This window comes from Solea senegalensis, unplaced genomic scaffold (genome assembly GCF_019176455.1).
Source record: "Solea senegalensis isolate Sse05_10M unplaced genomic scaffold, IFAPA_SoseM_1 scf7180000015984, whole genome shotgun sequence".
Lineage (NCBI taxonomy): Eukaryota > Metazoa > Chordata > Actinopteri > Pleuronectiformes > Soleidae > Solea > Solea senegalensis.
The window spans coordinates 969-24,146 of NW_025321537.1; the positions used below are offsets into that span (position 1 = coordinate 969).

Here is a 23,178-nt window from a genome sequence, read left to right on the forward strand (position 1 = left end):
CACAGTTTCTTCTGCTCTTTACAGCAGGTTCCTGATGTAACGTGGTCCCCGTGTTTGCTACAGTGTTACGTTTTTCCTTTTGTTCTTTTCTTCCCAGCATGCTGACCTCAGTGCTGACCTCAGTGCTGCTGAGTGGCAGTGTCGGCAGATACTGAGCGATGCTGGAACCGAGAAATAAATGACCCACATTTCAGTGTGCAGGAGCAGTCTAACCCCCGGAAATGAAGTGAAGTCTGCAGAAACAACACAACAAGAATAATACTTCACAAGATGCTGCAGTGTATAAACTGTAGAGGGAAAAATAGACTCTCAGAATGAAATAATATTTCTTCAGCTTTGAACCTGTGCACATTTCTTCTTCTTCTTCTTCTTCTTCTTCATTGACACACAGACGGCTGGAGTCTTCAGATATCCGGTGGTGTGAAGTGTGTAAACACCTGTAAACATGGGAGTTCCATCTTTCAGCTTTGGCTTTAAAAAATAAACACACTCTTCAGAGAATATGACGCGGTAACAAATAAATACGATTGGAGATCAGCTGCACCATGTGACCGATTGTCACTGTCAGCTGACTCGATGGGGAACCAGTATTGGACCACATGACAAGAATAAAAAGATAAAACCACAGCAGCATTTTCAACAGCAACGCTCAGCTGACATGTTCTAACCTGTTTAAGTACATTACTTTGTCACAGTATAATTTACTACTCTCACTATTAACTTAAACAAGAACTCTTCATGTTGCTGCCTGTGATGAGGAGGAGAAAACATTAAATAAAGACAGAGAACATGTTTCTGGGTCCAGTCAGTGTGTGTTCATCGGTGGACCTGAAGCACTACTGCCCTCTGCAGGTGAGCATCAGGAAGTGCACTCCAGCAGCAGCTCTCGAGCCAGCACACACCTCCACAAGTGAGTGTGTGCTCAAAGTCTCAGTGTGTCCCCCTGCTGGTGATTCGTGGTTTTTCAGGAGCCAGAGTCCGATGGAGGCTGAGGTTCCTGTGCTTGGTTCTGAATCTTCTGAATCTTCTGAATCTTCTGGTTCTCCTGGTTCTCCTGGTTCTCCTGGTTCTCCTGGCTCAGCTGCTCGCCCAGCTCACCCATGTCCATGTCTGGCAGGTGTTGGTCAATGGCTCCCTCTGGTGCGTCCTCACAGTACACACACTCCTGCACACAAACACAGAGATGCATCTGGACTGAAAACAGCTGACGTCTGACGGCGCGTTCACCACAAAACATTCGAAACAAACTATATAGACGTCGCACTATTACAAGAACAAAGTCGGAATATTCTGAATATTCTGACAGTTGGCCGTAGCTCAGTGGTAGAGCGAGTGGGGGTTTGAATCCCGGGGTCCGCTGGTCTACATGTGTGCATGTTGCTCCTAATGACTGTGTCGGCAGTGTGTGAGTGGGTATGAAATATGTGTGATAGAATAGATGTGCTGTACATGGATGTGCTGTGTGAATGTGTGAATGAATGAGTGAATTCCAGCTTCCAATGACAGTTCGGGAGGCGGACACTCTCTCTGTATTTAAAGTTCAACTTAAAACTTTCCTTTTTGATAAAGCTTATAGTTAGAGCTGGTTCAGGGAAACATGGACTATCTCTTAGTTATGCTGCTATAGAACTAAACTGCTGGGGGATTTTCCTGTGGTACACGCACATTCACTCTCTCACACTCAGGATATGAATATGACTTTTTATATGTCATTAACCTTGTCTCTTTCTCTCCCTAGTTTGTGTCTTTCCTTCCTTCCCTCTCTCTCTCTCTGTATTCTCATCTTGCAGGTTGCAGGATCCAGATCCAGTTTTCGAGGCTATCCATATCATACATATCATCACCATTATTATTATGTTATAATTAAAAGTCGATATCAGTAACTGTATAAACTTGTAACCTGATACAGTTGTTGTGTATCTGCTGCTGGTCTCTCTCTCTCTTCTGTCTCTCCCTCATCTCCCTCTTGTCCTTTCTCTCCCCCCTTTCTGTCCCCCACCTCTCCACTGTCCCCCATTTTTCCTTTCACCCCAACCGGTCGAGGCAGATGACCGCACATCTCTGAGCCTGGTTCTGTCAGAGATTTCTTCTTCTGTTAAGAGAGAGTTTTTTCTCTCCACTGATGCCTAGTGTTTGCTCATTGTGTGAACTGTTGTGTTTCTCTGCTCTCTTTGATGTTGTCTATGTACAGACCTGAGATCATGTATGTTATGATTTGGCGCTATACAAATAATATTGAATTGAATTGAATTGAATGAGTGAATGTGTGAGTGAGTGAGTGAATGGCAAAAACTGTAGTGTGAAACACTTTTAGTGATCAATACAAACCATTTACATAAAACAAATAGTAATATGATGAGTGGTTTGTTTTCTACTAATGTCTTTGTTTACTACTACTGCGACCTGTCAAATTGGATAGTGTTTTCAAACTCCTCAGTTCTAGGACAGTGTGGACTGAAGCCTGCACACACACGTGTGTGTTACATCAACTGTGTGAAAATAGAGTGTGAAAGCAGCCATATGCGTCTTCCTTGGAGGTCTGTGCCACCATTTTTGTTGGCTGCTGGAAGCGTGTGCTTCATGGAGTCGCTTCCCGGTTGCCTGGCAACCTCAGTACAACAACGTGACTCCGGGAAGTAAGTGCTTTGCACAAGCAGACAGACAGGCAGCTGTCTCTGAATCAATACTACTGTTAATTCCATCCATTTGATTAGTGCTGATTGTGTGACGTTCAACTGCAGTGTCACTCTGCTTCACAGCTGTTAATGATGATGATGATGAAGGCGATGGAGGAGGATACTTTTATATAAACGCATTCAGCACAAACAAAATCACCAACGTGACTTTTTTATCTCAAGGTAAAAATGAAGTGAAGACTCGAGGTTGTGCTGTTGATGGCTGTGATTTTAAAACCACTAAAAGATTCTGACGAGGCTCTGACCTTCACGTTAATAGCAGCAGGGAGACCTCCCCTCCTTATCCAGGGATGTTCCTCCACCAGCTCTCGTCTCTGCTCTGAGGAGAAGTGAGGCTGACCCTTCTGCATGTGCCGCAGTCGCTCCTTGTCTTCACGCAGAACTTTCTGAATGTCCCTGCTCATCAGAAAACACACACGTGCATCTTCATTTAGACACATGTCTTTGTTTGTGTTTGGTGACATGAAATCCAGTCTTTCACTCACCTGGACGGTATCTGGTACGTCATCATGACCTTGTCGTCAGCGTTGGCCATCAGCAGCCACAGCGGCTCCTGGAGGACATATTTGACCAAATGCTCTCCCTCCCCTCGAGTTGAGACTTTGCCCTGCGACGGTCCGCTGTCAGAGCCTCCTGTGCCTCCTTTGCCTCCTCTGCCCCTCACCTTGGGCTTCACTTTTGTCTTCGGGTCGTGTTCTAGGGAGTCGATGCTGCCAAAGTATTTGCTGGTGTTGCTGCTTCCTGTGCACGTTTTAAAGAGACAGTTATTCTAGTAACGTCAAGAAAAGCCTTAACAAATGTTTCAGGTCCAATATGCAAATCTTGAATGTTACGTGTTGTCAAATAAGAAGAAGAATGTTTTAGTGACAGTGAACACACACACACACACACACAGTGTGCTGAGCTTGTGTGTGTTCTTTGTAAACAGAGTAAACAAGTAAACAACGTACACAAAGGCCACAGTCACAAAGGTCAACACACAGCAGGACTGTGGTAGACCAGGACTGAACCATCTTTGTCTTCTCTGACACACAGTGTGGTAGAATGTTTGACAACTGACCTGTTCTGCTGCCAGAGGCTCCACTAGCTGAGGTACCACAGCCATTGCAGCCAGAGCCCGATCCTAGTCCTGATCCCGATCCCGAGCCCGACCCCGAGCCCATGGAGCCAGATGTGGCCGAGTGTGAATCCTCCTGCTCCTGCAGAAGAATGTCCAGCAGGTCGCAGGAGGAGGAGTTAGCGTCACTGTGCGCCCCGTCACCGACAGACTCCACCTGCGATGAGAGAGAAGAGAAACTCTGAAGACTCCACAGGTTTGTACATGTGACAATGTCAACTATAATCTTTATGGTATGAGTTTGGTCTCCTTGTCAGGCCAAACAAATGCTTTTGTGTGTGTGTGTAGTAACGCGCTACATTTACTCTGATACAAATACTTGAGTATATATTTACTTTATTTTTATTATTACATTCTATTCTGTTCTATTTCTCTCCCTGTTAGCGATGGCTGACAAAATCAATCAAATCAAATACAGCTGGTGCCACAGCACGCTCAGCTGTTAGCCGCAGATTTCGGCTCCAAGTGGACTTAAAACACACCAGTGGCTCGTTGTTTACTGTGTCCGACACCGAGGCTCTGGTCTACGGTTTCTGGTCTCCCCGCTCTGGGTTTCTGGTCTCCCGGCTCTGGGTTTCTGGTCTCCTGTGGGTTTCTGGTCTCCAGTCTGTGGGATTCTGGTCTCCCATCTGTGGGTTTCTGGTCTCCCGTGTGGGTTTCTGGTCTCCTGTCTGTGGGTTTCTGGTCTCCGTCTGTGGGATTCTCTTCTTCTCCGTCTGTGGGATTCTGGTCTCCCGTCTGGTCTCCCGTCTTCAGTCTCCCGTCTGTGGGATTCTGGTCTCCGTCTGTGGGATTCTGGTCTCCGTCTGGTCTCCCGTCTTCTGTCTTTCTGGTCTCCGTCTGTGGGATTCTGGTCTCCCGTCTGTGGGATTCTGGTCTCCCGTCTGTGGGTTTCTGGTCTCCCGTGTCCGGGTTTCTGGTCTCCCGTCTCCGGGTTTCTGGTCTCAGCTGTCATACTTTTACTGTGCCGATGTATCTGAATTGGATAATCCTAATTTATTGTACTTTTAGTTAAGGGTGATGTATTTAATTTCCCAAAGAATGAATGTATTATTGTTTTAGTTCAAGGTTATTTATTGTTTTATTTAACACATTATTATTTAACATGTTAAACTTACTCGAGTACTTTTACTTCTACATGAGTAATTATTACGTTGAACTTACTCGAGTACTTTTACTTCTACATGAGTAATTATTCCGTTGAACTTACTCGAGTACTTTTACTTCTACATGAGTAATTATTACGTTAAACTTACTCGAGTACTTTTACTTCTACATGAGTAATTATTACGTTGAACTTACTCGAGTACTTTTACTTCTACATGAGTAATTATTGTCAATGTGATGCTGTCGTAGTAGCTGGTAGCTCAGTTTCAGTCAGAATAACATACATGTATTTAAAAACTGCAGTATTTGTCACTAACACAATAATGTTAACTGCTGCTTATTGATTTTTAAACACAATCTAAAACAGTTAACACATTCAGATTTGACCCTGGAACTGTTATGAACATATTTTTCGATGTGATAAAGAAAAATACTTTTTTACCTTTAAATGGTCTTTAAATGGAAGTAAAGACGCCAACACTACACAACACACAGTGCAATTGTGTTTCTTACCTGTTGGTGGCTTTCGGTCTTAAAGGTGTTCTTGTCTGAGGGCAGCGCAGCAGCACTGCCCCCCGGGCCTCCAGCTGAGGCGGTGCTGTCCAGGCGTTCCCCTGATCGCTGTCCCTCCTCCATGCTCAGCAGATTGAGCTGCAGCGGTGAGCTACAGCGCGACTCAAACAGTGGCGGCGATGTAGTTGGCTCTCGGGTTCCAGACACTGGGCTGGAGGAGCGTGACGCCACGCCCTCTCGGGGCTCCGCGGCCGGGGTTTTGGGGGGCTCTGGGCCGAGGCTGTAGGTGAAAGGCTGCACTGGAAAAGGAGTCTGAGCAACAAACGGAGTCTGCACTGGGAAAGAAGGCTGTGCAGTGAACGGCTGCGGGGCAGTGAACGGCTGCGGGGCAGTGAACGGCTGCGGGGCAGTGTAGGCGGGCTGAGTGGCTTGGAACGGCTGCTGAGGGGTAAAGGCAGTCTGCACAGGGAACTGCTGCTGACTGGTGAAGGCGGGCTGTGTTTGCAGGGTGAATGCTGGCTGTGCGGCCTGAAAGGGCTGTGGAGCAGTGTATGCTGGCTGTGACTGGCTCTGTTCAAGAAAAAACGCCGGACTTGGAGCAGCCCCCATCTGTCCCATTTGTCCTATCGGTCCTATCGGTCCCAGCGGTCCCAGCGGTCCTATCGGTCCTATGGGTCCTATGGGTCCTATTTGGGGGAAGAGATAATTTGGCAGCACCAGAGCCACCACTGGTGTAACAATAGGAGCAGGGAATGGAGTGGATGCTGGTGGAGCGTGGGTGCTCTGTGCCTCTCCAAAGCCTGTGGAAAGGGACGGGTCAAGACAAGGAACCTGTGCAGGGGCAGCAGGTGCTGGTGAGTACAGTGGGTACGGAGGCACCATAGCAGGGTAGGAGACATTAAAAGCTGACTGTGAGGTTTCAGACGGTGACCATGACGTCTGGTTGAGACGCTGGAGAGTGGGCCGGGGTTTGTGGTTGGACACGGCACTGTCCGAGGAGTCGGGGTGCTTCATTCGTGGCTTCTTGGACTTCCTGCTGCGGTTGCCCTTCTTGGCCGTGGTCTCAGGCCTGGTGGTGCCCAGTTTGGTAGCACCTTGAGGTCTAGAGGATTCTGAGAAGAGGCATGGAGAAGTCAGAAACTAGAGACTAAGACTAAGATCAACTGATTCATGTCCACTACAGGACATTTACTAATAAGAACAACAGAGAATTTCCTCCATATTCTAGGCAGCACACACACAAACCACCCCCCACCCATCCATCCCCCCATCCCGAGTGGACCAAAATAACAATAATAATGATAATAATAACAACAACAACAATAATAATTATTATTCTAATTAGAATTAGAATAATAATTATTAGAATAAGGTTTAGTTTTAGGTGTCATAGACGCAGGTACTTTATGGAATGTTTTTTCTATGGCGATACATATGGTTATATTATTATTGCCCAGCCCTATGATGTGTTGCTATTGTACACCATATTTTGACATGATCTCATCATGTCAGATTTGCACTTGCACTTATGCTCGTGTTGCTACTTGGGTGGTGAACATGAAGTCTGTACCTTCCAGATTGCTTGGACCCCTCTGCTTGTGCAGATACTTGGTACAGTCCTTCTGGAAGTTCCTGGCGTTGCGGAGTTCTCTGCAGCGGTTGAGGAAGGCTTGCTCTTCTTTCTGGGTGTGAGCTGCCAGCACCTGTTTGGTCAGCCCCAGCCTCTTGTACGCCTCCTTCTCTTGGCTCGGTGGAGACACCACGCTGACGGGCAGAACTGGAGGCGCTGGGCTCTCTGCCACGTCCTCGATAATCTCTGCAGGAAGGATCAGAGTACAAATCTGAGTGAGGACACACAAGTAAAGCCATGTTGCTATGTGTGCATTCGACACAACACTGAAACTCACCAGACTCTGGCTGTGGCTTCTTGTCTCCCACATGGACGATGGTGCTACTATAGCTGCACTGTGAGGTGATGGACACCACACTCTCAGCCTTGCTTGGCAAAGTGAGGGGGGCCAGTGGTCCTCCTACAACTGCAGCAGCCCCAGACGGAGGCTTTTTAGGGGCTTTCATGTGTGACAGACCTGGCTGGGCACCCAGCATCAAAGGATCTGGATGTGGAGAGAGAGATCATCTGTAAGATCACTAGTGAAGTGAGATATTTGATCTAATATTGGATATAGTGTGTGAAATACCTGTGCTTGTGTCCTGGGAAGCATGTAAGCCGTCTTCCGAGCCCTTCTTGCCATCATCGGAGTTGGAGGAGGTGGTGTTTGAGGAGAATTGGTACTTCCTCTTCACTGTGATGGGAATGTTACAACTCTCCAGGTATCTGAGGGACACAGATGGATTTAATCAAATATCGTGAGGTTTTCAGCTTTCATCAACACAAGGGTACTGCACAATTCTGTAAAACCTTTGATATGGCTGTGATAACTGCCATACAGTAAAAAAAAACACACTGTTACATGGTTCCTGCTCATTTTACCTGACAAATGACTTTTCATTTACACACAGATAAGCCCTGCACTGGACTGGTGACCAGGGCGTGACCCGCCCTTTCACCATGTGACAGCTGGGATTGGCTCAGGCAGCCGCTCATGTGCAGGATAAAGCCGTACACAATGGATGAATGAATGAATGAATGAATGAATGATATGATATAGAGTTGTATATATATATATATATACACATATATATATATATATATATATATATATATATATATATATATATATATATATATATATATGATCATTCAGTTTATTAAAACCAAGTGATTCCCTGTGAAAACTCTATTTTTATGTCTTTTCTATGTGCTTTATACTTTGACATCCTTTAACTCTTCATTCGTCAGCCTGTACACGGAGCATATAACCTAATATTAGCTAATACTAACCTGGTATTCCACATATAAATGTGTGTGACGACACTGCAGGTGTTTTATGAGGTTGGACGTGTTCCCTCCTTAGGCTCCTATAGCTTGGTGGCAGCGCCTGCACAGTGGACGGCCATCGTCTATTGCTTTACCGTCTGCTTTACCGTCTTCAGTTCCAAATGTTTATTTTTTTTTTTAGCAAAGTTAGCGGTGCCACAGACGCCGCCGCCGCGGCAGACTCGCCGCTCGGGCCCAGTGCTTCTGTCATGGTGAGTGTGTGTCGTGTTTGTGACTGTAAGTCGTGCGCGCGTCTGGACGAGACAGAACTTTAGCTTGTTGTTTGTTTTGAAACGAAGTTTGGAGCTGTCTTCATGGAGTTCGTTCTTGCCGGCAGAAACACACAAACAGCCAATCAGCTAACAGAGGGGCGGACCCAGCGTGCAGAAACAGCCTATCATATCCCAGGACGTCACCAGTAACAAGCAAACAGCCAATCATTCAGCAGCTGTGTCGTGCGGTTGCAGTAGTTACAATGTTGGTTTGTTTACAAGGGAGTAGCATGCAGTGAGAAGCCGGGAGGAGAGTAGAGGCGGCCGCTATGTAGCAACAACTGGCACCAGTAGTATAGTAGTCCACGGTAGTACCGTCCTGTAGAATTTCTAGTATAGTAGGAAACGGTATGATTTGGTACTCAGCCTCAAGCTGTTCATATCACTTTAAATCCAAATGAACAACCCAGAAGAGTTCAACTTTACTGTCTCACACACACACACACACACACACACTGGTGGCTAACTATGTTACTGCAATCACTGGTCTTACCTGATGACGCTGTCAAGGCAGCTGATCTGCTGGTAAGAGCACACACTCTGATCTTTGCAGGTGAAGTCCTCTGTGGTGGCTGCAGTACTGTCTCTGAACAGCAGGGGGGGCGCAGAGTCCTTCAGACGCACTGGTGGACTTCTCTGAGCTGCTGCTGCTGCAGGGACACACAGGAGTGAGGACAATGCTTCCTGTCGTCATGTTTACCTGCCAGTCAATACAAACGTGAACTCACTGTCTGTGGACTTCTTTTGTTCGGGTTTGGATTGCAGTGGTGAGGCTGATGACGACTGCGGGCAGACGTGAGAGTCCTGGTTCTTCTGCATATGGACCCCCTTGCAAATCTCCTGGAAAGTCCTGAGTGGCTTTGCCTTTCCCGTATCCTCAGCTGTGACCCCAGACGTCAGGTTCCCGTTGCTCTCGCTGGATGAGCTGATGCTCACAAGCTGCTCATGTGAGCCATTGCTGCCGTGGCTACCATAACCACTGGAGCCCATGTTGTGGACCGGCTAAAGATAGAAACGAGTGTTACAGAAAAACAATTGTTTGATTTCCTCTGTGCATTTGAGTGTGTGTCGTGTATGTACCTGTAGCAGTAGCCGGTGAATCTGTTCACTGATTTCTTGAATGTCTGAGTCCATTATCTTCCCTCCATGGAAAGCTGGTGCTGCAAAAACGTCTTCATTCACAGGACCCCTACAAAACACACACACACACACACACCACTGTCAGCTGACATGGTCAAAATAAAACATACATCTTAACTAGGATATTGGCAAAAAACAGTATCGTGACAATATGGATATTTAGTCGATATCCTTTAAAAACGACACTGATTGTTGCTTACAGATTACATCAATGCACACAATCCAGTTTATATTGTTTTATATAAATATAATAGAATTTTAAACAAATCTCCCTTCAAATAAACAATATCCCCAATGTTACAGTCAAATCATGATATACTGCATCATCAGTTTGAAGTCCTGATTAAAAAAACCTGACATAAACATACTCACATGCGGACTTTGTGCCTGCCGATCACAAAGGAAACCTTGCGGCTCCACGGGTTGACGAAGCTGGACCAGCTGGTGTCGATGGTGATGTATTCACCGTTTCTTGCACAGAAGCGGATGGAGGAGTGATCGAACGGCTGACCGGCATACTGCAGAACTGTGAGAGGACGGGCGTGTGAGAGCCACATCAATAAAACCAAAAAACTCCACAGTGAAAGGGGTTCTCACTCTTTCGATGCACAGCCAGCATTAACGGTCGGTCACTTGGGTGCAGATTGAGTAACACAGGTGTTCCGATCAGGTCCTGAGGGAGGTAACCCAACAGAGGCACCGCCCTGACAGAGAAACAGCACAGAAGTTTAGCAAATGGCAACAGTCAAATGACAGAATCCTAAATGTCACCATAACTAAGCCGTGTCATGACTCATGTTTGCTCATGTCAATTACAGGAGTACCTCAGAGTGTTCATATGTCTTTTCTGAATGAACAGAACTAATCATGACTCATGGAAAAAGGCACTGACCTCTCGTCCACATCCTGGAACACACAGTTAGGAGTGTGTGTGGTGGTGAAGATGCGTTTGTCAGAAGGGATTCTGGGTGCTGTGGAGCGAGAACACATGATTTAGATGTGATAAAAGTCCATTATTATTCCTCCCTAATGCCAATACTTAAACTGAGGTAAGACAGATTTGGTAGCGTTATAAAACCACTCTTCTAAAAGCTAAACTATCCCTTTAATCATCACTGAAGCCTTGTTTCTGCTTTCATACACACTGATCCGGTCAATCACGTCAATCATCTCTGCAGTCGCGTAACTCGCCTTCATAACCAGAGTGCACCCGCTCGGCCAGCAGGAGGCAGCAGAACTGTTCTTCAGCGAGCTCAGCATCCTGGACTTTCATCAGGTAAGGAGTCATCCTGAAAGGATAGTACTGGAGATCTCCTTCCCGCTCCTTTCCACCACTGAAACACACACACACAGAGCAAGCATCAGGAATGTGAATCAGAAACATTCTTCTCATGTAATATTCAGTTGTTTTAGGCTTTAGCACAATACACTTTGTTTTTAAAAGTAGAAATAGCACTACAACCACACATTGATTAATAAATTAAACTATTTTAATATTTCTTAGCTTTTTTTTATGAATCTATTAATCAGTATGATGAACCTTGTTTATTAAAACCTTTTTTTCTGGCTTCTTTGTTTCACATAACAAAGAAATTGAATCATTTTGGTTTGTGGATCGAAACATTGAGGTTTGGGAAAAACCAAACAACAACAAGTCTAACATTTTCTAACAAGTGATTTATCTAAAAAAATCAATTATGGAAAAAATGCTTAGTTGCAGCCCAAAAATGAAAGCTAGTGAACTCAAACTTGTCCAACACTAACTTTTAAATCTCTTTGAAACACTTGAAACACTACTATTGTCTACAATAATAGAATATTGGGCATACCAATGTCAAGGGTTAGCGTATCATAGCAATAACAATGCATCATTATCATGATTGAATTCATCAAAGAAGTAAGGCTGTATTTCTTAAAATGGCCACAGGGTGAGAGGCTCATAAGTGCCGACTTCCTCCCTGCTCACCAAGTCTGTGCTGACTCAGAGCTGCTGTGAGCAGGAAACTATGGATCAGAGAGGCTGTAGTCACTGACCTGATGCGGCAGAAGAAGGACTTCTCCTGCATGCACTCCGTGGGAGACGACTCTGAATTAGAGGCAGGAAAAAAGTGGGATGAAAATGTTACCCAACGCGCGGATGACCTCTGATCATCCTCTGATTTCAAACACAAGACAGCAGAAAATGCTGCGATTTGAAAAATGCAGCCACACAGTCATCACTGCATTATTCATGCAAGTAGGAAACATGGCAGCGCTTATTTATCGGCTTCAACTTACATGTGAATACATTAGAATATGTGACATGTGTGTGAGTAGGTGGGTATTTAGTCATGCGTCATTCAACATGTTAATTAAATATGTGTTATACACATGTACAGGCATGTGTGGTGGTGAGGTCAGTGAGGCCCGCGTGTGTGTGTGTGTGTGTGTGTGGGGGGTGAGGGTCGTGAAACACATGCATATTCTGGGAGATGAACATCTTACACCCGTACACATGGACTAGGAAAAACACCTATAAAATATGAGAACAAATGAAACGTGGCTGTACCTGCTCCAGTGCACATGCTCCACGAGGGCAGCCTGTAAGGTGTGGTGAAGCTGTAGAAGACACTGACATCCTGTGGTGTTAGGAACTCCACAAACTTAGCATTGTTGAACACTTCACGCTTGCAGTTCAGGATGGACGCCGCCTGGTCCGAGATGTAAACTATCTTCCCTGTGATGAGCGAGACGGCGACGGCAAATATGTCCTGGAGAGGAAACTGTGATGAGTGAAGTGCTCATTTCACTATGACAATAATATACTACGATAAGGTTTATAATAATATATTATCTGTACGTCTTTAAGTTATATCTCCTTTATTTATTTATATATATACAGCTGCACAAAGGTTGTTTCTTGGGACTCATGAAAAGTTTAAACACACTCCAAAATAAAATGTCTTTTAACATTTATGATGCTACTACATGCTTCAAAAAAAGTTATTACATTTCATTTCAGATAATCCCTGATTATTTCTTGGGCTTTTTAACACTAAATGAAGGATAATTACGTGTGTTAGAAACAATTTAATTGCCTATAAATTAGGGCTGTAATCAACCAAAGAAATGCTAGGGCGACTAAAAATGGACTCAGGTCAGATTCTGACGGCTTTGAAAGCGTTTTGCATCACGTGCATCTGTGCACTATCATAGCACATGATACTATGTCAACTATATATATGTATAGATATATATATATATATGTATTTGGTCAGTGTAAAGTGTGTTTCTGATTCTGAACACATTCTCATACAAGAATATACATTGTAACACAAAGAGAGAATTTAAACTTCATCATTCCAGTCACAACTTCCTTTTTAAATATCAGTTCCGTCATGAATATCTCCAACAGTATGGTTGACAGAGATGAAGGCAGAGATGGGAGGGACTTACAGTGTTTTTGAGGGTGTACTCAGACGTAATGCGGTTGATTTCCTCGATGGTGTAGGATGACACATCAAACCCTGGTGGCTGACTGTCATTGATCATCAGCATCTGATAATATTCCTCGTTGGCTGCACAAACAAAGAGAGCACAGATCCATGCAGACATTAATTTGCATATTATGTGCCAAGTTTCCACGTATCATAATCTTAATAAGCATCATACAAAACACACAATACAAAAAAAGTCTCTGCATCTCATCTATTACGGTCAGTCAGCAACAACGAGGCCACTTATCAAAATCACAGAAGTGTCATTTCCAAGGAGCTAAATCAGTGTTACTCGAGTAAATCACATCTTCTTACACCAAGACCTCGTAGATAATTCATCTGCATGAATCATAGTTATTTCTTGCACTAATCTTTATTTTTCATCACAACTTGGACCTCAGTGTCTCACACCAACAAAACCTCCCACAGGTCAAAATAGTGCTTCTGTTACAAATAATGAGCCTGAATTTAATGACTGATGGAAAATCTAATGTAAAACAATGTTTTCACTGCTAATGATGAACAAGTGACTGGAGGAACTGCTGCACTGAATATTACAGTGCTAACGTGTGCGGTTACATAAACACACACTCAACACACACACGCACACACACTCAACACACACACACACTCAACACACACGCACAAACAAACACACACACACACGCACACAAACACACACTCAACACATGCACACACATACACACACTCAACACACACACACACACACATACACGCACACACTCAACACACACAAACACGCACACACATGCACACTCAACACACAAACACACACACACATACACACTCAACACACACACACAGTCAAACACAGTCACATACACACACACTCAATACACATACACACTCAACACACAAACACATACACTTACAACACACAAACACATACACTTACTCAACACACCCATACACTCAACACACAAACACACACACACACACAAACACACACACTCACTCAACACACACACACACCTGGCTTGCTCACAAGCACACACACACCACGCACGCACACACACACACACACACACACACACACTCACACACTCAACACACACACACACACACACACACTCAACACACAAACACATACACTCACTCAACACACGCACACACTCAACACACACACACTACCTGGCTTGCTCAGTACAAGCACACACACACACACACACACACACACACACACACACACACACACGCACACACACACACACACGCACACGCGCCCTCGTTTAAACACTCACTCATGCATTAAAATAGAGTTGTATACCGTTCTAAGTTTTGAAAAATACTGAAACACGTTGTCGGTCATACCTCCCAGCACTACTGAACCATAACATACATTAGGAAATTCATTTTTGTGCAACTCATGCATAAAAATAGAGTTGTATACCGTTCTAAGTTTTGAAAAATACTGAAACACGTTGTCGGTCATACCTCCCAGCACTACTGAACCATAACATACATTAGGAAATTCATTTTTGTGCAACATTCAGATGCAAACACGATCAGGTTGTTCTGGAGTCATGCAAGATAATGTGCGTAAAGCCGTGCGTGCCAACAGAAGGCTCTCTCTTACCTTTCACCTGTTTGACACATCGCAGCGCGTACTTGAGAGTGTTGACCGTGCTGGACTTGCCCTTGCTTCTTTTCTCGGACGGTAAGTGCATCTTCAGCTCCTTCAGGGTCTTGAAAAGCTCCTTCTGAGTCTTTGCTTTGGCTGACTGTTCACTGCTGCAGGATGATGAGACACATGCATGTGTGTCAAAATGACAAGATCTCATCAGTGCTGTCACACCATGTGTGTGTGTGTGTGTGTGTGTGGACTGGCTCTCACTGTAAACATAGCTGCCAGTAGAGACACTCAGAAAAACAGATAGTATAAGAATGTGTTTAGTGCTTCATGTCGCCATCACAAAGACGCTTTGTTAACCACTCACTCATCTGTTGTCTGTACAGAAAGTCAGGTTTTCAAACACTGAAGCCACATGTGAACACATGTCAACACATGTGAACGCACTCATGGAGGCAGCGGTGGTTTGATTCCTCTAAATTCCCAACAGGAATATTGATGGTGAATGGTTTGTTTATGATGACCATTCACACATTCACATCTTTTGGTGTCTCCCTCTAATGCATGTCCTCCACCTAAACTCTTTAAGTCAGCACCTGCTGCTGCATCTTCTCACCTGTCTCACATTTTTGTCTTCGCATCATTTGCACATTATCTTGCACTCCTAGGGAGTGGGGACAACATTTATGAACATGAACATCTCATACAACGACACAGTCCCTTTCAGAAACGGACTCTGACAAAGGTGCACGTATACTAGGGTTGTACAAACCTGCAGCCGCTGGTTGACGGGTTGTCCTGCTCCGAGCTGACCAGGCTGAAGGCGTTGGAGCTGCTTGGTGGCGAGGGGCTGTGGGAGTTTGAGCTGGGATCACAAACCACATGTCACTTTGTTAGAGACGTCGACAACAAGACCACACAACACAACATGATGACAGAACACAACGAGTCCGACTAAACGTGTGAAGTGAGTGGAGGACACGGCGTGTTAGCATGGGTGGGTCACAGATGTCTTCAAGGACAAAGACTCAGGACAGGAGACAAGTGTTAGACAATCCTTTCACTTTTAAAAAAGCAGCTGTGTGTGTGTTTGTTTACATCGTTGTGTAACGTAAAAAGAGAGCGTTGTCCAGAGTACAGATTCTGATATCTGATATCAACCCAAGCACTAAGATTAAACTCTATGTTGGCATATCAGCAAAAAGACATGCATCCCTAGCATTGTTATTATTATTGTTATTATAAATAATAATAATAATAATAATATTAGTACTATTATTTTTATTGTTATTATTGTTACCATAGTTATTATAATAATAATACTTATTATTATTATTATTATTATTATTATTAGGATATGGTTTCTCCTGTGGCTAATTAAAAAGGCAAGAGACCAAAGAGGCTAATGAGGAACTGAACAGTCTGCCTGAACTCTGCTGCTCCTGACAGCAGCACTTCACACTTGTGTAGGAGAGGTTTGTGTGGTGTTTCTGTAGTTTGGTCTTTGGTCCACTCTGCCCATGGTCTGATCCAAAACGGCTGCTCTCACAGCATGTTTCATGAGACTCAATCCATACTTTTATGGGTAATCGTGTTTGATTCAACAAAGAAGGAGAAAGTGTTTGTGTAAGTCATCATCATCCTGAACACTCGCTTTATGAAAAGGAGTTTGCTTTTTTGCTCTTTCCCTCACAGACGCAAAAGGAGGTGGAGTAAACGTTAGTGCCTGGTTATGTAACAGTAGGAATAACAGTCAAGCAGATGCAGGGGGCGTGTTATTTAATGCCTGAATCTCTGCATCTCATCTACTATCTATTATGGTCAGTCAGCAACAACTAGGCCACTTGACAACAAATTACAGTTTGGATTCTTATCAAAATCATAAGTGTCATTAAATCAGTGTTACTCGAGTAAATCAGATCTTCTAACACCAAGACCTTGTAGATAATTCATGAATCATATTTAGTTCTTGCACTAATATTTATTTTTCATCTCAAAAACCAACCAGTCACGACTTGGACCTCAGTGTCTCACACCAACAAAACCTCCCACAGGGGAAAATAGTGCTTCTATTTCAAATAATGAGCCTGAATTTAGTGACGGCAGCGGGTGAGCACCTCATTCAACATGAGATGTTTCCTCACCTCTTGTTGCTCCCTGAAGACTCCATTAGGGCAGAGTCCTTGCCATTGCCATTCGAGCTGCCCACTGATTCATTGCCATGGGACTCGTTGCCATGCGACTCGTTGCCATGGGATTCAGTGCCGCTTCCGCTCGAGCCGCTACACCCCATCTCCACGTCTTCGTGCAAGGGCGGGCGTGGCCGCTTCCTGTCGTCAAGCAGGGAGCCCAGCGAGGTCGGGGCCTCGTGACTGCTGTCACTCCCCTCAGAAGCCAAACCCAACTCCGCTTCCAGTTCCACCCCATCCCGCCCGCTGCACGCCTTGTTGTAACTGCTAGCCATGTGGCAAAGTTGGCTGAGGGAGCTACAGAGAGAGCCCTCCTCTTCCTCCACGTGAAAGCTGAGCCTTTCCTGGTTCTGTTCAGGACCTTCCAGGGTTGAGTACAGGTAGGGCTTTGGATCTCTGTCCTCGGACATGGGACCGGCCAAAGAACAAAACTAGTACTTAAGTTATCTTCCACATTGTGGCGCCATGAAGTGCATGGATGATGCCTCAGGAAGGAAGATGAAGTCTACAGGAGGAAAATAAAACAGACAGAACATTTACATTTCAAGAGTCAGACTCTTCAGAATTAAATGTTAGCTTTTTTTCTATGAAATCACTTTTTCATGTCAGTTATTAAAATCCTCTTCATGTCTTGATTGCCATCACTAAAACAATATGATCAAATCTGGTGTAGGAGGAGTCTGCAATCCAGGACTACTTCGTTTGTGGTCCATCTATTATCAAAATATGGCGACAAGCATTTCGTAAGTGGACTGATATTTTGTTTGCAGAAGTGATGAAATTTACAAGGTTCCTTAAATGCATCATGAAGCTGTTCCTCTATGCTCAACACGCTACTGATACCTATAAGTGATGAAATTTACCGGGGTCTTTGAATGTATCTCGTTATCTCAGCACTAGTGTTCATTCAAATATACAGAGAATAAAACAGCTGAATATTCCAACAGCATTATTACTGAGGCTACAGAATATGTAGATATAATATGTAGTCAGCAGTGGTGCACCACCTCCATTTGTAAAAGTTCAGTTAATATCAATGAGCCACTAGTGATTATCATTCATGAACACCAAAGTATTATGATACAAAGGACAATACGATGATCAATAAGTTGATGATTACTTTTATAATTGATTATTTTCTTTATTGTCTTGTGTTGTCCACAGACAAAAATCATTCAGTCGTGACAGTTTCTTTGTGATTTGAAGCAAAGAAATGAGAAAATACTCACTTTTGAAAAGCTGAAGAAATCAGAACTTGCTTTAATTATAGAAATACGCTCAAACCAATGAATCGGTTATAAAAAATAAGTGGTGATTCATGCAGTTATTGATTAATAATCAATGGTTGCAGTCCTACAATGATTACAAGGCAATTTCATTTAAAACTATTTTGACCATATTTGCATCTTCATGGAGACTCATGGGCACTGCTGCTGAAAAACTCACTACCATAACAACATCAACCAATAACAGTTAAGTATAAACTCAGGGTAAATACACTGTTACATGTTGATATTTTGCTTTGAAAACTATTCATCACAAACAACAGTCCTTAAATTAGAAGCAATCAATATGGTTAAAAAAAGAAAATAAAGACTCATCAAAATAAACCGGCCATCACTTTGATCTCAGCCTTTAAAAATAAAGGTCAGTCACATGAAGAAGGGCAGTGCAACACAAATACAGTGATGTTGCTGTCACACACGCACACACACACACACACCTGACTTTCAAAGGGTCTACACAGTGATCCTTGATCCATGATCCATTTCAACTCTTCAGAAGAGCTTTAGCATAAGAAAGGTGAGTGTGCAGAGATGAAACCACCAACTCCAACATTTACTCCACACAATCAGGACGACACATGCTGGAAACACACATTTTCATTGTTATTTGTGTTTGCTTCGTCTCAAAAGAACGAGGAAAATATATCACTTCCAATGTGTGGATTACTGTAACTCTTTGTATTTGAGCATTGATCAAATCTGCACCAACGTGCACCAACATGTTCACATCCCCGTTATAATGGCCTTGCTCCACTTGCTACCAGTGTGTGCTTTAGGATTGATTTTTAAAATCTAATCATTTGTTTTTAATTCCTTAAACGGGCTGGTACCTCAGTATCTGACTGAACTGCTGCACAAACCAACTCCAGTCAGAGCGGTTAGGTCGGTCATCCAGCTAGATGTCCGTGAGACCAGAGATGACCAAACCTTTGTGATGGCAGTCCCTCTGCTTTGGAACAGTCTGCCCTGGCACGTCAGAGGAGCCCAGACTCTTTAGATTCTTTTAAATCGTCTTTAAAAACCTTCCCATTGTCTGCTGTCTGTTTTTGCTGTTTAACGGGTGTGATTATGTACAGCTAACTTTGGTCAACCTCTGTTGTGCTAAACATGCTTTATAAATAAATACTGACTTGATTTCAGGAAAAAAACAGTACTGCAATAAAATGATAAATGTTGTCCCCACTCCCTAGGAGTGCAAGACAATGTGCAAATGAAGACAAAAATGTGAGACAGGTGAGAAGATGCAGCAGCAGGTGCTGACTTAAAGAGTTTAGGTGGAGGACATGCATTAGAGGGAGACACCAAAGGAAAAGGAAGACTATCTGCTGATATTTGGAACATATACACTGCATGGTGCATGTGGCACAAATCAGATATGACCCATGAACACAGCAGCAGGAGGCAAAAGCACAAAGATTCAGCGTTTAAAAACCGCTATTCATTTTTTTGTATTCCACCCACAGAACATTCCCCTGTCAATGCAACTCACGTGTCCTCAACAACGAATTGGACATGATCGCACATCTCTCTTTCAACGGAGGACGAGGGCTCAAAGCAATGGACTCACGACACAGTGTCACGTCTTTAAACGCGTGGGTAGAGGATTTCTATGCTTTTATAATAAAACCACTTTAACTTCCATTTCCAGTGCGGTAGTTAAGTCCACCTAATGTTAACGTTGCCTCCTCAGGTGTTCACTCACTCATTTTCTCCCACTTTATCCTCCACATGGGGGAGCTGGAGACAATTCTAGAGAGTAACCACAGGTTACTGAGAGGAGGCAGGTTTAACATTATCCCGTTATAATGATATCAACAGACTTGTTATTTAATTTAAGATATTAGAAAAGGAGTCACAACAGGGCATTAAGGCCTTAAACAGCCAATAATAACGGCTTCAAAATGATTTAAGAAGTAGGTTAACACACTGCAAGTGCTGCCAGATACTAAATACTTAGCGTGAATTTTTCCGATGCTATTATTAAGGTCATGAATATATATCTCTGTGCTAAGATTTCAGCCTGATAGAACGACTCTACGGCCAATTAAAGCATCCAATTAACCTCTGCAGGAGGAAAACAGAAGGGCCCAGACCAGGACCCCTGTGATCAGGCCCTCGGTCCAACCAAGATTCTAACTGGTGCAAACTGTGCTTGCCACCACCCTGCTGCATGTTGCCCAGTGTAAATAGAGATTTCAGATATGGGTCACTGTTGAAAGACAGTGTAAGCAGGTCAAAGCAGATAAAACAAAACAGATATAGGCCACATTTCAGAATTAGGCCTTAAGACCAACAGTGTAAATAGTCTCTGTGGTTTAAGTTCAGGGAGAAAACTGTGCACCACAGTGATGGTCAGCTGTCAAGTGTACAACGTGAGAAAGAGAAAACCAAGGTCTCCCAGAGACGTGCAGCTGCCACAGCTCTTGTTATTTACTCGCAAAACCTCGATCTGTGCAAGGGCAGCGAGGGAACAAACTCGCAACTCCTAAAACACTGCACTGCAATAGGCAGCACTATAATGCAACCATCATAATGGAAAGAGAGAGGAGTAAAACAGAGGGAAGACAGACTGGAGGTCAGCCACTTCTTCATGCTTACACACCACTGTCTGTGAGGACTGGGACAAGCATTCTGAACAATATTTGACTCCCAGTGAAAGAATGTCCTCTTCAGTATCAGGACTGTCTCTCTCTCGACACAGTATATATCACACAACTGTACAAGTGTAACATCTGACACCTACTGGCTTCTGCAAGCAACCAATCAGGAGAGAGCAAAGACCGTCAACAGGTTAGGAAGATGTTGGCCAATCCTGGGGAGGCTGGTTTAATATCATATCAGTAGACTTGTTTTATCATTTAGGAATTAAAAACAAACAAACATCAAAACAACAACAACAGCACATATCCTCGCAGTCAGCTTACAGAGCCTTCAACAGCCCATAATAATGATTCATCACTGCAAATACAACCAGATACAAAATATGTAGCACGTATCTTCATTTTACTGCTATTATGAAGAGAGTTCTGTGCTAAAAACTCAAATCCAAGTTCAACACAAGCTCAACCACACTAACCTATGAATGAAACAGAAGACATGAGCTTACCTAAGAGGAACAAAAGCAGGTGATCTTACAGGTATTCAGTAACAACCGCCCTCCCCAACATGCTGCAGAGTGTGTATGTGCACAACCTACTCTAGAATGACATAATGAAAATGATCTCCAGCTCTAAAAAAGCCCAACACACTAGCACAGTTCTGAGGCATTATACAACCGTGGCTCCAGTCACATGGACGGGGCTCTAGTGCAGCACAGAACCCTGACAGCCTGCTTTCATAAAACCACATGCTCTCACCTGTGGTGCATTCTTTCAAAGAATCTGAGACACAAAACACATATGGCTTTTCACTGTTGACTGGGTAACAATCCAGAATGTCAATAAAATGACAATTACTGTGATTTTCGATCTCATTAAACTTCCTAACAGGCCTATGTGATCACAAAGCCACTCCTTATGTGGTCATAAGAGGTCTGAGGTCATCGAGCTTTCAATCAATCTTACACACACATATTTGTTTCATGGTGTAGATGAATGCAGTCATGAATCCACAGCTTCAGTAGAGCAGAGACCAACAACTGTGTGCTGTGAACAGGCCTCAGTGAGTCCTTCTCATAGTAATATGACAAAGCAACAACCACAACAATAAGATAATAATAATAACAACAATAATTAGATAATAATAATAATAACAATAACAATAATAATAAACTGTAAGATAATATCATACAATAAATAAGATTTATTGTATTCGTGGGAACAATCGTCCCCTTCCCCCATCTCGGTCCCATTGACCTGTTATTCAGAATGCACACACACACACACACACACACACGTTGACCTGCAATCCACAGCACGGTACACTGACACAGTTATGTAAAAGTAGCTTTCTCCACTAAAATCACGCCACGACACTACAGCTGCTTCACCTGCGCACACAACACGACATTTTAGCACCTTTACGACTCGACACAAAAGCAACGAACCAGTGTTTTCAGGTTATTGAAGTTTAAGAAGTGGAGCAACCAGGATGATCGCGCATGCGCACACCGGGCTCCGTTATGCAACTTCTTTTTTTTACACTAGTAAAAGAGTGTTGTCAAAGCAAAGGGGCTTAAATGGAGAAGACTTACCTGTGCTGTCCACTCTGCGCTGGTCCTCGGTGTCAGTGTGAGGGACACACAGTGAGACGACGGCGTTACGACGGCGTTACGACGGTGTTAGGACGGTGTTAGGACGGTGTTACGACCGCACTCCTCGATGCTAGTCGCCTGAACAGTTGACACACTGGCCGGCTGAGCTTCCCCGGCTTTCTCCAGCTCTGACTCACCGGCCAATCAACGAGCTCGCCGCTCGACCTCAATTTAGACTCCTCCCCTGGCCTTCATTGATTGGCTGGACGCTACGGGTTTCCAAGGAGAACGTGACGGAATTGCCACGGTGGTCGCTCATTGGTCCAGAGCCCTGTCCGTCGTTTTACATAAACAAGAGTTGGACTGCACGTGGAACACCATGTTACGTGTACCGTGCGGCGCGAGAGTGGACTGCCAGACCAAAGCAACAGATCCAGTGTTGAAATTACATAAATGAGGAGGACACAACCCGGAAAAGAAGAAGCACACAAGAAATACTGCGCATTAATTAGCGTCTAACTCGACTCTACTACGACTGATGTTACGTAAAGAAATAAATAAATAAAAGAACTCAAAGCTTTGTGAGTTCACTGCTCTGTAAGCTCAAATAAATAAGTGAATAAGTAGAAATGAATAAAACAAGCGTAACACTGGCTTGGTA

The 23,178-nt window shown here is 43.9% G+C and overlaps 1 protein-coding gene across 3 annotated transcripts; it reads right to left on the reverse strand.

Moving 5' to 3' along the window:
• Window positions 1-380: 380 nt before the first annotated feature.
• LOC122762696 (period circadian protein homolog 2-like) lies at window positions 381-22,705 on the reverse strand. Of its 3 annotated transcripts, XM_044017885.1 has the most exons (23): window positions 22,518-22,705; window positions 16,995-17,544; window positions 15,623-15,715; window positions 14,857-15,011; window positions 13,219-13,340; window positions 12,332-12,533; window positions 11,818-11,869; window positions 10,975-11,117; window positions 10,676-10,754; window positions 10,381-10,487; window positions 10,156-10,309; window positions 9,724-9,832; window positions 9,372-9,645; window positions 9,137-9,296; window positions 7,632-7,768; window positions 7,341-7,547; window positions 7,004-7,249; window positions 5,997-6,545; window positions 5,434-5,957; window positions 3,757-3,970; window positions 3,182-3,437; window positions 2,942-3,092; window positions 381-1,165 (listed from the first exon to the last, which is right to left on the reverse strand). In XM_044017885.1, exons 2-23 carry the CDS (start codon window positions 17,447-17,449, stop codon window positions 965-967), a joined length of 4,590 nt encoding a protein of 1,529 aa, XP_043873820.1. In that variant the 5' UTR covers window positions 17,450-17,544; window positions 22,518-22,705; the 3' UTR covers window positions 381-964. The 3 variants fall into 3 exon arrangements, with proteins under 3 accessions (XP_043873820.1, XP_043873819.1, XP_043873818.1); XM_044017884.1 differs by having other exon boundaries at window positions 5,434-6,545; window positions 9,137-9,293; window positions 22,518-22,704; XM_044017883.1 differs by having other exon boundaries at window positions 5,434-6,545; window positions 22,518-22,704.
• Window positions 22,706-23,178: the final 473 nt, after the last annotated feature.